General features: G+C 45.7%; 1 protein-coding gene across 1 annotated transcript in view; it reads right to left on the reverse strand.

Annotated features, from left to right (window-relative positions):
• Positions 1–175: 175 nt before the first annotated feature.
• The window catches only part of sim2 (SIM bHLH transcription factor 2), a gene marked incomplete at both ends in the record, with an annotated part of 19,652 nt that continues 7,327 nt past the window's right edge, over positions 176–12,500 (reverse strand). Inside the window, 5 exons of the mRNA XM_081353968.1 lie at positions 176–636; positions 1,919–2,403; positions 2,482–2,629; positions 2,791–2,897; positions 5,027–5,226. Coding sequence (XP_081210094.1) covers positions 176–636; positions 1,919–2,403; positions 2,482–2,629; positions 2,791–2,897; positions 5,027–5,226 — 1,401 coding nt within the window. The remainder of the gene's footprint in view (positions 637–1,918; positions 2,404–2,481; positions 2,630–2,790; positions 2,898–5,026; positions 5,227–12,500) is intronic.

Raw genomic sequence — 12,500 nt, forward strand, 5'->3', positions numbered from 1 at the left:
AAGCTTCTTCTTCCTGGGTATTCCGGAGAGGATGGCTCTAGTATCCCGTTGAACTGGCTGCACAACGGGAAAAAATATATTCCATACCTGACGTTGCTTTATGTGTGATCAGAACATCTGCAGCTTTGCGTAAAACAGTAGAAGAGGTCGGAGGTCAGTGTGATCGGACGGCGCGTCACCTTTCGTTGCTGATGATGACCGACGTGCCGATGCAGTGAGGAGCGCGGTGTCCGTCGGGACCGGGGCTCTGGGTCCGGTACAGGTACGGCCGGTGTCCGTCGGGAGCGCTCTGGGTCCGGTACAGGTACGGCCGGTGTCCGTCGGGTGCGCTCTGGGTCCGGTAGAGGTACGGGTTCCCCTCCTCGCTCAGAGCGCAGGGTCCGGGTGGGAAAGAGCCGCGTTTGGACAGAACATGGTGGAGGTTCAGAGAAACGTACGGACTCTGTGTCGTTCCCCGCAGCCTCTTCTCGTCCGGGTCACTCTGATCCGAGAGACTGTCCTCGTGTGACCTGCGCTGACCGAAGCCCTGGTTCTGGTTATGGTTCTGGTTCTGACCGGGTTCCTCTTTAAACGCAGCGGCGGGTCTGAAGCCTCCGGGCAGAAGCTGAGCTGCGAACGCGCCGTCGGCCGCCGGACCTGATGAACACAGAGCGGGTTAGATGTCGCTTTCTGTGAATCTAGTCCATTCATGACCTCAAAACCATTCAATTTGATTCACAATGAAATCCGTTATTAAAGTTGACATTTTATTAAAGGCCCCTTTTCACCAGATGTAATATAAATCTATGGAGTCCCTAGAATGTGTCTGTGAAATTTCAGCTCAAAATACCAGATCATTTATTATTGCTTGTCAAATTTGCCCCTTTTCAGAAACTCCGGCAATAACAAAACAGGCCAATCTCCCTCATCCAGAATCCCAGAATAACCAGGAGCGAGTGCAGCCTTACAGAGAGACTCAGGAAATCTGATCGGCTTATTTATTGACATGCTTGCAGAGAAAGGCTCACCAGAACACAGTTACTGGGTTTCACTTTTCATGTTTTCTGTGTTGGTAGAAGCACTGATTATAGATTATAGCACTTACACACGGGAAAAGTCAGATTTCCGTGATATTTCCCCTTTAACTGATTTCATGTTTAGATATTATACTCTATTATACTTTAGCAGTTCCTTTGGTTTTTAGCTTGCTTATTTGGGGTTTAAAAGACACTTAACTCTTTCCACGCCATTGACATAATTTTCTTAGTGATACTGTAGGGGGCGCTATAACTTCTAAAAGAGTAGAGAATCTCCAGATCAAAAGACATGAAAAAGAAGCAGAAACAAGCAATAGAAGCATTGCTGACGCACATGTAGTCTTTGACAAAAACACGATTTTCTCAGCTTTTGTTGAGAACAAAACCAAAAAAAAAACTGCTGGAGTGGAAAGAGTTAATATTCAGTGATATTATTGGTCTGACTGCACTGACACAATCAGATGAGAACAGAACCTGAACTGAACTGAATCATGACTGTCTTCTAGAGGGTTAACCCTAACCCTAACGATTCAAAAATGAATCTAATATAAATCAACAGAATCGATGCATTGAGGAAACTTAAAATTAACTCTTTCCTCACCAGCGGTTTTAAAAAAAAAAAGTCTCCAGCCACCGACAGCACCCTAACTCAGACGTGCGTCAGCAATGCTTCTATCGCTCGCTTCTATCCCTCGCTTCTGCTGCTTCTTCACCTGTGTTTTGATCCAGAGGTTCAGTACTCAGAGAATGCGTAACAGCGCCCCCTACAGTAAAACAGTGTAAAATCCCATCAATGGCGGGGAAAGAGTTCAATTTAATCGCCATTAGCGATTAACAGCCCTGCTTTGTGTCCGTCTGTCAGATCTGAAGTCAGTGGCTCTGGTGTGTGTGTGTGTGGGTACCAGAGAATGCGCTGCAGGCAGGAGTTTGCAGGTGTGCCGCAGGTTTATTAGCGCAGCTCCAGGGCGACTGCAGTGAGGAGAGGACGGGTCGTCTGGAGGAGATCGGGGTCACCGGTGCTTTCCGGCAGTCGCTGGAGGCCTGCGTCTGCGTGTGTGTGTATGTGTATGCATAGGACAGAGGCAGCGTGTGAGACGGCTCCTGGACGTGCATCAGTGAGACGGGGCTCTGCTGGCAGCTCTTCCAGGACGGAGACTCCAGCGAGGTCTGGAAACCACAAGCACTCGAGGTCACGTTCCCCGGTGAGTCTGTCAGCACCTTCACCTGCGAATACGGACATGCTTTGGCTTTGCTTTTGAGTTTGGCTGCTTTGGCTTTCAGCTGTTTGCGTGAGTCCTGAGGAGCTGCGAGACAGCTCTTATAGGACAGAGACGGTCTGGATCTGCTCTGGTCCTGAGAGAGCTGCATCTCTTTATATTCCACATCCCTGCGGAGAGAGAGACACGGCATCAGAGCGAGCGGTTCTGGCTCAACACTGCTGTGAGGGAGGTCAAAGGTCACTCACGTGAGGACGTAGTTGACGCTAACGATGCAGTGCGGTCGAGACGAGCGGCTGTTGTGGACGATGGTGGCGCAGCTCTGCAACCAGACCCAGCCGCCGTGTTTCGACAGCAGACGGTAGTACTTGGTGGTGACCTGCCCCTTCACCAGCACTGAGACACACACACACACACACACACACACACACACACACACACACACAGCTTCACTAGGGTTTCCATGCAAACGCTGCTCAGACGTGTCAGTAGAACGAACGCATTCATGCTGCGGCTGTAGATGATCTACAGAGGAAAGTGTGTGTGAAGCGACTCACGTAGATGATGTGCATATCGCAGCTGGAAGACGTCACAGCCGTGGACGTGATGGTAGAGAGTCTTCTCAATCAGATCCTGCGGCTCATAACCGGTTAACTCCGCCACCCTGACACACACACACACACACACACACGTTCAGATGAAAGAGACTCCTTCTGCTTCTACCAATGGTTTAAATGGTTAAAAATCACAGCTGATGTTTCTTCCGGTTGGTTCCAGACTGCAAGTATGATTGGTGCATTCATGTCCTCCTGAGAAGTTTGTATTTTCAAGTTGGAAAGTCGGAAATACGATGTCAAGTCACTTTGATTGGAGCAAGATTGTGATGTACCATTTCTTCAAAAATTCTGCAAGATATTTTAACTGTACTTCTACAAAATTATGATTAAAGAATGCATGATTTGTTTGGATTCATTTTAAGGAGATGATGTAAATTGTATCGTTATATATTTTTTTGTACATGCAATTTATCTAGTTTTATTGTAAATGGAAAACATACTTTTATTCATTTCAACAAATTGACCATCGATACAGAAGCTGTTTCTCATGGTTGGTCATGTGTGTTCGCTGCTACATGAGGCTCTTCCTCAGTGTTTCCGTCTCGTTTTACAGCACAAAAGCAAAATGACTAAAGATATTAAATCTTGTTTACTGAAAAACTGATCAAAATTAAATGAAGTGCTTAAAACAAGTACAAATATCTGACAGAAAAATAATCTTAATTTGAAGGGGAAACAAGATTATTTTTCTGACGCCACTGGCACAAACTCACTTCATTTTTCATAAAACAAGACTTAATATCTTCACATATTCACATATATCTATCATTTTGCTTCGCCAGTAAATGATGCACTATATTGCCAAAAGTTTTGGGACGTCTGCCTTCACATGCACATGAACTTTAATGGCATCCCATTCTTAATCCTTAGGGTGGCTATCCCTTTGTAGCTATAACAGCTTCAACTCTTTGGGGAAGGCTTTCCACAAGGTTTAGGAGTGTGTTTATGGGAATTTTTGGTCAGGCACTGACCAAAGCTGTTCTCTCGGGCTGAGCTCAGGACTCTGTGCAGGAGTCCAGTTCCTCCTCACCAAACTCCTCATCCGTGTGTTTATGGACCTGCTCTGTGAACTGGAGCGCAGTCATGCTGGAACAGGAACATCCCCAAACTCTTCCCACAAAGTTGGGAGCATGAAGTTGTCTGAAATGTCTTGGTTTGCTGAAGCATTAAGAGTTCCTTTCACTGGAACTAAGTGGCCAAGCCTTAAAAACAACCCACACCACAACCCCCCCTCCAACAAACCTTACACTTGGCACAATGCAGTCAGGCAAGTACCGTTCTCCTGGCAACCGCCAAACCCAGACTTGTACACCGGATTACCAAACAGAGCAGCGTGATTCGTCCCTCCAGAGAACACGTCTCCACTGCTCTAGAGTCCAGTGGCGGCTGCTTTACATCACTGCATCCCACGCTTTGCATTGCACTTGGTGATGTAAGGCTGGGCTGCAGCTGCTCGGCCATGGAAAGCCATTCCATGAAGCTCTATGCACTGTTCTTGAGCTAATCTGAAGGCCACAGAAGTTTGGAGGTCTGAAGATATTGACTATTCAGAAAGTTGGCGACTTCTGCGCACTGTGAGCCTCAGCATGCAGCATCATTTTACAAGGCTTAACACTTAACACTTCGTGGCTGAGTTGCTGTTGTTCCCAATTGCTTCCACTTTGTTATAATACCACTAACAGTTGACCATGGAATATTTCGTAGTGAGGAAATTTCAGGAATGGACTTATTGCACAGGTGGCAACCGACCACGGTGCCACGCTTGAGTTCACTGAGCTCCTGAGAGCGATCCAGTCTTCCACTGATGTGTGTAGAAGCGTCTGCATGCCTAGTGCTTGATTTGTACAACTGTGGCCATGGAAGTGATTGGAACACCTGAATTCAATGATTTGGAGGAGTGTCCTAATTCTTTTAGCAATATAGAGTGTCTTGATTTTAGATTTTAGAAACACTGAGGAAGAGCCTGATGTTCGCAGTGTTCGACTGGTAAATAGGATCTTTCCGACATGACTTGAATGCACTGTATTAGCTGTGGAAGTGAAAGTTGAATAGTGCACTGTGTGTGTGTGTGTGTGTGTGTGTGTGTGTGTGTGTGTGTGTGTGTGTGTGTGTGTGTGTGCGCGTGCGTGCTGCTGTGCCTTTGAGAGACAGTGTTCAGAGTTCAGCCGAATCTCACCTGCTGTCCAGGAAAATGAGTTTGAGATCGAGACTCGCGCGGAACATAAACATGTTGCTGTGGAGTTTGATCTCCGTCACGCCGCTGGGAGGAAGAGACTGACCGACGGCCACCAGACCCACGATCTGATAGCAGGACTCGTACAGAGACACGTCCATCACGAACTGACGGAGCTTCAGGTACCCGCTGCAGTGAATCACCTGTAAGCATCAGACTGGTTCAGTGTTTCATGTGTGGAAGAAGTTCAGTAGTGTGTGTGTTAGAGAATGTATGTGTGTGTGTGGAAGTGACAGTAACTGTAAGTGGTTTTGTATCTTTTTCTCATTGTATCTTAGCGCAGTTGTAGTTACTAGGAAACATTGTTTGTTTACTGTGGTCAAGCACTAGAATCGTGTGGTGAAGTGTCATTTGTTCGCGTTTGGGTAAACAGTTTTGATAGTGAGGCGTGTCCAGCTGTATTCAATCACAACATTTCAGGTGGGTATAAAATCAAGTAGTATACAGCGGCAGCAGACGCAGCGGCCCTCGTTAGGCCTGTCGCGATAATTAAATAACCGTCTGATCGCGATTATTTGATCTAACCGCGATTGTTTCAGACAACCGCGATTATTGCGCTCTTTTATAGGCCTATGGCACAAGGGGGAGTCATGGACCAAAATAAATAGACAAGCACTAATTACGTTTTCCAGCAACATATTCAAAGTCATCTGAAGCCATTCCATAGCTTAATTTGAGGGACAGTAGTATATTTACATTGTTAAATTAAAGTTCACAAACTCGTCTGCAGCTGTCAATCATTCCGTTCAGCATTCAAACAGCGCGCGCCGTCCGGTTACGACAGGATACACGGTAAAACTTTCTCCAATGTGACATTGCGTTATAATGCTTGATCTGTAAATGACTCGCTTGCTACCGTGTGCCTACACAGCACAATGACTATGAATTGGCATCAGACGCGCAATAACTGGAGTTTAAAACTGTGAAGAAACAAATGATCAATAAACTGTTGGACTGATATACACTAGGATTTCATTTCTTCCTAGTGATTTCTTCACTTTGTGCCGTGAACTTTTAAATGCGCACTTGTGCAGCGCTGCGCACTGTGACTCCATGTTGCATTAAGCACATCATTCTGCACCCGCGATGCGCATACACGCTTTGTTCCGCTCTGTTTTAAAGCGCGTCATATTATCATGGTTTGTGCACATTTGTTTTTATTAACATGTTTAGATTTTATTCAATTACCGTGCAGATGTTTTCAAAAATTACTTTTTGCTGCTGATTTATACACTCACTAAGTTTAATAAACAAATTGTCATAGCTATTGAATATATTTATTTAATATTTAAAGGTGTTAACTGTAATCTTACACTGCAAAATGATAACTTACAAAGGATTAAATTTATCATAATTATTTAATGAATGAAGCACAAAGCCCTAAAACAGACAATTAATCGGCATAATCGCCAAAGCCCTAACACAGACAATTAATCGTCAAAGCCCTAAAACTGACAATTAATCGCCATAACCGCAATTATTTTTTAGACAATTAATCGTCAGCCAAATTTCATAATCGTGACAGGCCTAGCCCTCGTGTGAAGACTCTACCTGCACGACTCCACCGAGCAAGGACACCGACAAGGCACTTGAGTAATTTCTTGTTATTTCCTTCTTTTTTCTACACAACTTGTTCTCATCTTTCTGTTTTTGACCTCTCTTCACTATGTGCATCCAAATCCCTACTATTACTAACACACAAAATCAAATGTCACACGTAGGAGGCTGTGCAATCCTAACAACCTGCGTACCTTTCCGGTGTCTTCTAGTCCTTTAATCTCTTTTCCTATCGATCTCTGGAATTGCCAGTCCGCTGTAAACAAAGGTGATTTCATTACAGCTATTTCTAGTCATTCAGGTCTCGGCCTACTGGCCCTGACTGAGACCTGGGTCGGACCAAAGGACACTGCCACACCTGCTGCCCTCTCCACTAACTTCACTTTCTCACACACCCCTCGCCTGACCCGAAGGGATGGAGTTTATCCTTTACCACCTCTGTGTGACAACAGCTCATTTGAATCACCAGTCCTATTAAAATACATTTTGTAGTTATTTATCGTCCCCCACATCAGCTTGGGAGTTTCTTGGAGGAGTTGGATGTGTTACTCTCATCCTTCCCTGAGGATGGTACTCCTCGGGTAGTTGTTGGAGACTTCCACCTAGAAAAGCCTCAGGCTGCTGATTTCCACACTCTGCTTGCCTCATTCGACCTCAAATGAGTATCTACTACGGCTACTCACAAATCAGGTAACCTATTGGACCTTATTAACACGTGCTACTGCTCCACTGACCATACACTGGTCACTCCACTGCACACCTCAGATCACTTCCTCCTCACTCTCAACCTCAACCTCAACCTGCCTCAGAACACAACACACACTCATCCACAGATCACCTTTCGGCGAAACCTACGCTCACTCTCACCCTCTCGCCTATCCTCTCTGGTCTCATCCACACTTCCTCCTCCTAATCAGCTCTCATCACTAGATACTAACAGTGTAACTGATACTTTTTCTCCACTCTAACATAGTGCTTGGACAACTTCTGCCCCCTGTCCTCCAGGCCAGCCCGCGCCACACCCTCTGCCCCCTGGTTATCTGATGTTCTCTGCGAACATCATTCTAAACTCAGGGGTGCAGAGATGTAGTGGCACGAATCGAAAGATCCTACTGACCTTGGTCTTTATCAGTCCCTCCTCTCTTCCTTCTCTGCTAATGTCTCTACTGCTAATATTACTTACTATCACAACAAAATTAACAATTCTACTGATTCTCGCATGCTTTTCAAAACTTTCTCCTCTCTTCTCAACCCTCCTCCTCCTTCTCCTCCTTCAACAACCCTAACAGTGGACGATTTTGCCACATTCTTCATAAATGACACAACCACCATCGGGAGCCAATTCTCCACACCACAAACTGACACACACATCTTAACAGCAAACTCTTCCTTCTCTCCGCTCTCAAAGGCAGAAGTCTCCAAACTCATCCTTTCCAATCACCCTACTACCTGTCCGCCTGATCCTATTCCCACTCATCTACTCCAAGCCATTTCTTCCTCAGTTGTACCTGCACTCACTTGTATCATCAACACCTCTCTTCACACTGGTATCTTTGCCACAGCAGAGGCTCTGATAACCACGCTGCTTAAGAAACCCACTCTGAATCCAGTACATCTGGAAAATTACAGACCGGAATCCCTTCTTCCATTCATTGCTAAAACACTTGAACGAGTCGTGTTCAATTAAGTCTCCACATTTTCCATCACAACCAGTCTGGTTTCAGAAGCTTCTCTCAACTGAGACGGCCCTGCTCTTGGTTATTGTAGCTCTGAGACTGACAAGAGCAGCTTCCAAATCCTCAGTTCTCATCCTGCTGGATCTGCTGCTACTTTTGACACAATTAACCTCCAGATCATCCTGTCAATCCTCATGATGAAGGGCATCTCATGAGCAGCACTCCAATGGTTCAGGTCTGACCTCTTAGTAGGTTCTTCAGGGTGTCGTGGAGGAGTGAATGTCTGAGACCCAACATCTAGCTACTGGAGTGCCTCAGGGCTCAGTGCTGGGACCGCTTCTCTTCTCCATCTACATGTCATCACTAGTGTCTGTCATTCAGAAACATGGTTTATCCCATCACTGTTATCATCTAGCTACTGGAGTGCCTCAGGGCTCAGTGCTGGGACCGCTTCTCTTCTCCATCTACATGTCATCACTAGTGTCTGTCATTCAGAAACATGGTTTACCCCATCACTGTTATCATCTAGCTACTGGAGTGCCTCAGGGCTCAGTGCTGGGACCGCTTCTCTTCTCCATCTACATGTCATCACTAGTGTCTGTCATTCAGAAACATGGTTTATCCCATCACTGTTATCATCTAGCTACTGGAGTGCCTCAGGGCTCAGTGCTGGGACCGCTTCTCTTCTCCATCTACATGTCATCACTAGTGTCTGTCATTCAGAAACATGGTTTATCCCATCACTGTTATCATCTAGCTACTGGAGTGCCTCAGGGCTCAGTGCTGGGACCACTTCTCTTCTCCATCTACATGTCATCACTAGTGTCTGTCATTCAGGAACATGGTTTACCCCATCACTGTTATCATCTAGCTACTGGAGTGCCTCAGGGCTCAGTGCTGGGACCGCTTCTCTTCTCCATCTACATGTCATCACTAGATCTGTCATTCAGAAACATGGTTTACCCCATCACTGTTATCATCTAGCTACTGGAGTGCCTCAGGGCTCAGTGCTGGGACCGCTTCTCTTCTCCATCTACATGTCATCACTAGTGTCTGTCATTCAGAAACATGGTTTATCCCATCACTGTTATCATCTAGCTACTGGAGTGCCTCAGGGCTCAGTGCTGGGACCACTTCTCTTCTCCATCTACATGTCATCACTAGATCTGTCATTCAGAAACATGGTTTATCCCATCACTGTTATCATCTAGCTACTGGAGTGCCTCAGGGCTCAGTGCTGGGACCGCTTCTCTTCTCCATCTACATGTCATCACTAGTGTCTGTCATTCAGAAACATGGTTTATCCCATCACTGTTATCATCTAGCTACTGGAGTGCCTCAGGGCTCAGTGCTGGGACCGCTTCTCTTCTCCATCTACATGTCATCACTAGATCTGTCATTCAGAAACATGGTTTATCCCATCACTGTTATCATCTAGCTACTGGAGTGCCTCAGGGCTCAGTGCTGGGACCGCTTCTCTTCTCCATCTACATGTCATCACTAGTGTCTGTCATTCAGAAACATGGTTTATCCCATCACTGTTATCATCTAGCTACTGGAGTGCCTCAGGGCTCAGTGCTGGGACCGCTTCTCTTCTCCATCTACATGACATCACTAGATCTGTCATTCAGAAACATGGTTTATCCCATCACTGTTATCATCTAGCTACTGGAGTGCCTCAGGGCTCAGTGCTGGGACCACTTCTCTTCTCCATCTACATGTCATCACTAGATCTGTCATTCAGAAACATGGTTTACCCCATCACTGTTATCATCTAGCTACTGGAGTGCCTCAGGGCTCAGTGCTGGGACCACTTCTCTTCTCCATCTACATGTCATCACTAGGATCTCTTGAGCTTAGAATTATAAGGTTCTATCTCCATTTAGGGTAGTTCTGAGATATTGAGCATCAAAGTTTTTACATCCCAGCTGGCAATGGAGAGATGGAACCTTTTTATTTTATTAATAACTACTAACAAAATATTTTTTTACAAAAATAACACCACACAGGCATTATTAAACACCCAATGGATCAGATTATGTCAAAAACTCAATTTCGACCAAAAGTGGAGATAGAACCTTATAATTCTAAGCTCACGAGAAACATGGTTTACCCCATCACTGTTATCATCTAGCTACTGGAGTGCCTCAGGGCTCAGTGCTGGGACCACTTCTCTTCTCCATCTACATGTCATCACTAGATCTGTCATTCAGAAACATGGTTTATCCCATCACTGTTATCATCTAGCTACTGGAGTGCCTCAGGGCTCAGTGCTGGGACCGCTTCTCTTCTCCATCTACATGTCATCACTAGATCTGTCATTCAGGAACATGGTTTACCCCATCACTGTTATCATCTAGCTACTGGAGTGCCTCAGGGCTCAGTGCTGGGACCACTTCTCTTCTCCATCTACATGTCATCACTAGATCTGTCATTCAGAAATATGGTTTATCCCATCACTGTTATCATCTAGCTACTGGAGTGCCTCAGGGCTCAGTGCTGGGACCACTTCTCTTCTCCATCTACATGTCATCACTAGATCTGTCATTCAGAAACATGGTTTATCCCATCACTGTTATCATCTAGCTACTGGAGTGCCTCAGGGCTCAGTGCTGGGACCACTTCTCTTCTCCATCTACATGTCATCACTAGATCTGTCATTCAGAAACATGGTTTATCCCATCACTGTTATCATCTAGCTACTGGAGTGCCTCAGGGCTCAGTGCTGGGACCGCTTCTCTTCTCCATCTACATGTCATCACTAGATCTGTCATTCAGAAACATGGTTTATCCCATCACTGTTATCATCTAGCTACTGGAGTGCCTCAGGGCTCAGTGCTGGGACCGCTTCTCTTCTCCATCTACATGTCATCACTAGATCTGTCATTCAGGAACATGGTTTATCCCATCACTGTTATCATCTAGCTACTGGAGTGCCTCAGGGCTCAGTGCTGGGACCGCTTCTCTTCTCCATCTACATGTCATCACTAGATCTGTCATTCAGAAACATGGTTTATCCCATCACTGTTATCATCTAGCTACTGGAGTGCCTCAGGGCTCAGTGCTGGGACCGCTTCTCTTCTCCATCTACATGACATCACTAGATCTGTCATTCAGAAACATGGTTTATCCCATCACTGTTATCATCTAGCTACTGGAGTGCCTCAGGGCTCAGTGCTGGGACCGCTTCTCTTCTCCATCTACATGTCATCACTAGTGTCTGTCATTCAGAAACATGGTTTATCCCATCACTGTTATCATCTAGCTACTGGAGTGCCTCAGGGCTCAGTGCTGGGACCGCTTCTCTTCTCCATCTACATCTTATCAGTAGGATCTGTCATTCAGTCATTCATCAACATGGTTTTTCCTATCACTGCTACACTGACGACACACAACTTTTTCTCTCACTCCATCCAGATGATCCGACAGGAGCTGCTCGCATCTCAGCCTGCCGAACAGACATTTCTGGCTGGATGAAGGACCACCACCTTCAACTAAACCCGGTGAAGACAGAATTGCTTGTGGTCTCGGCCAACCAAACACTTCATTGCAACTTCTCCATTCAGCTGGGTTCATCATCCAGAACTCCATCCAGGTCAGCCAAGAACCTTGGAGTTGTGATTGATGATCAGTTGAGCTTCACAGACCTGCAGATTTGCCTTATACAACATTAGGAGGATCAGGCCCTTCCTATCGGAGCTACACAACTCCTTGTCCAAGCTCTTGTTTTGTCCAGACTGGACTATTGTAATGCTCTCTTTCTAGCATCACTGTCAAACCTCTGCAACTGATCCAGATGCTGCATCAAGAGTGTCTTATCAAGCTGAAGAGACACATGTCTCTCCTCATAACCTGCACTGGTTCCCAACAGCTGCTCGCATCAGATTCAAGGCACTGCTGTTTTGCTGCAGAACAACCACTGGCTCTTCACCCTATACCTAAACTCACTAATTCAGCCTGATGTGTCTACAGAAGCTTGTGTTCTGCGAGTGAACGTCGCCTCGTGGTGCATCATCCCAAAGAGACACAGACTCACTTTCACGGACCTTCACCTGGACTGTTCCCTGCTGAACTCAACCTGAGTCTATAGCCATATTCAAGAAATGGCTGAAGACGCATCTTTATCATCGACACTTGATCTATAAACTTTATACATTTTATTAAATTTATAATTTTATGGCCAG

The sequence above is a fragment of the Scardinius erythrophthalmus genome (genome assembly GCF_964197995.2).
Source record: "Scardinius erythrophthalmus genome assembly, chromosome: 23".
Taxonomy (NCBI): Eukaryota; Metazoa; Chordata; class Actinopteri; order Cypriniformes; family Leuciscidae; genus Scardinius; species Scardinius erythrophthalmus.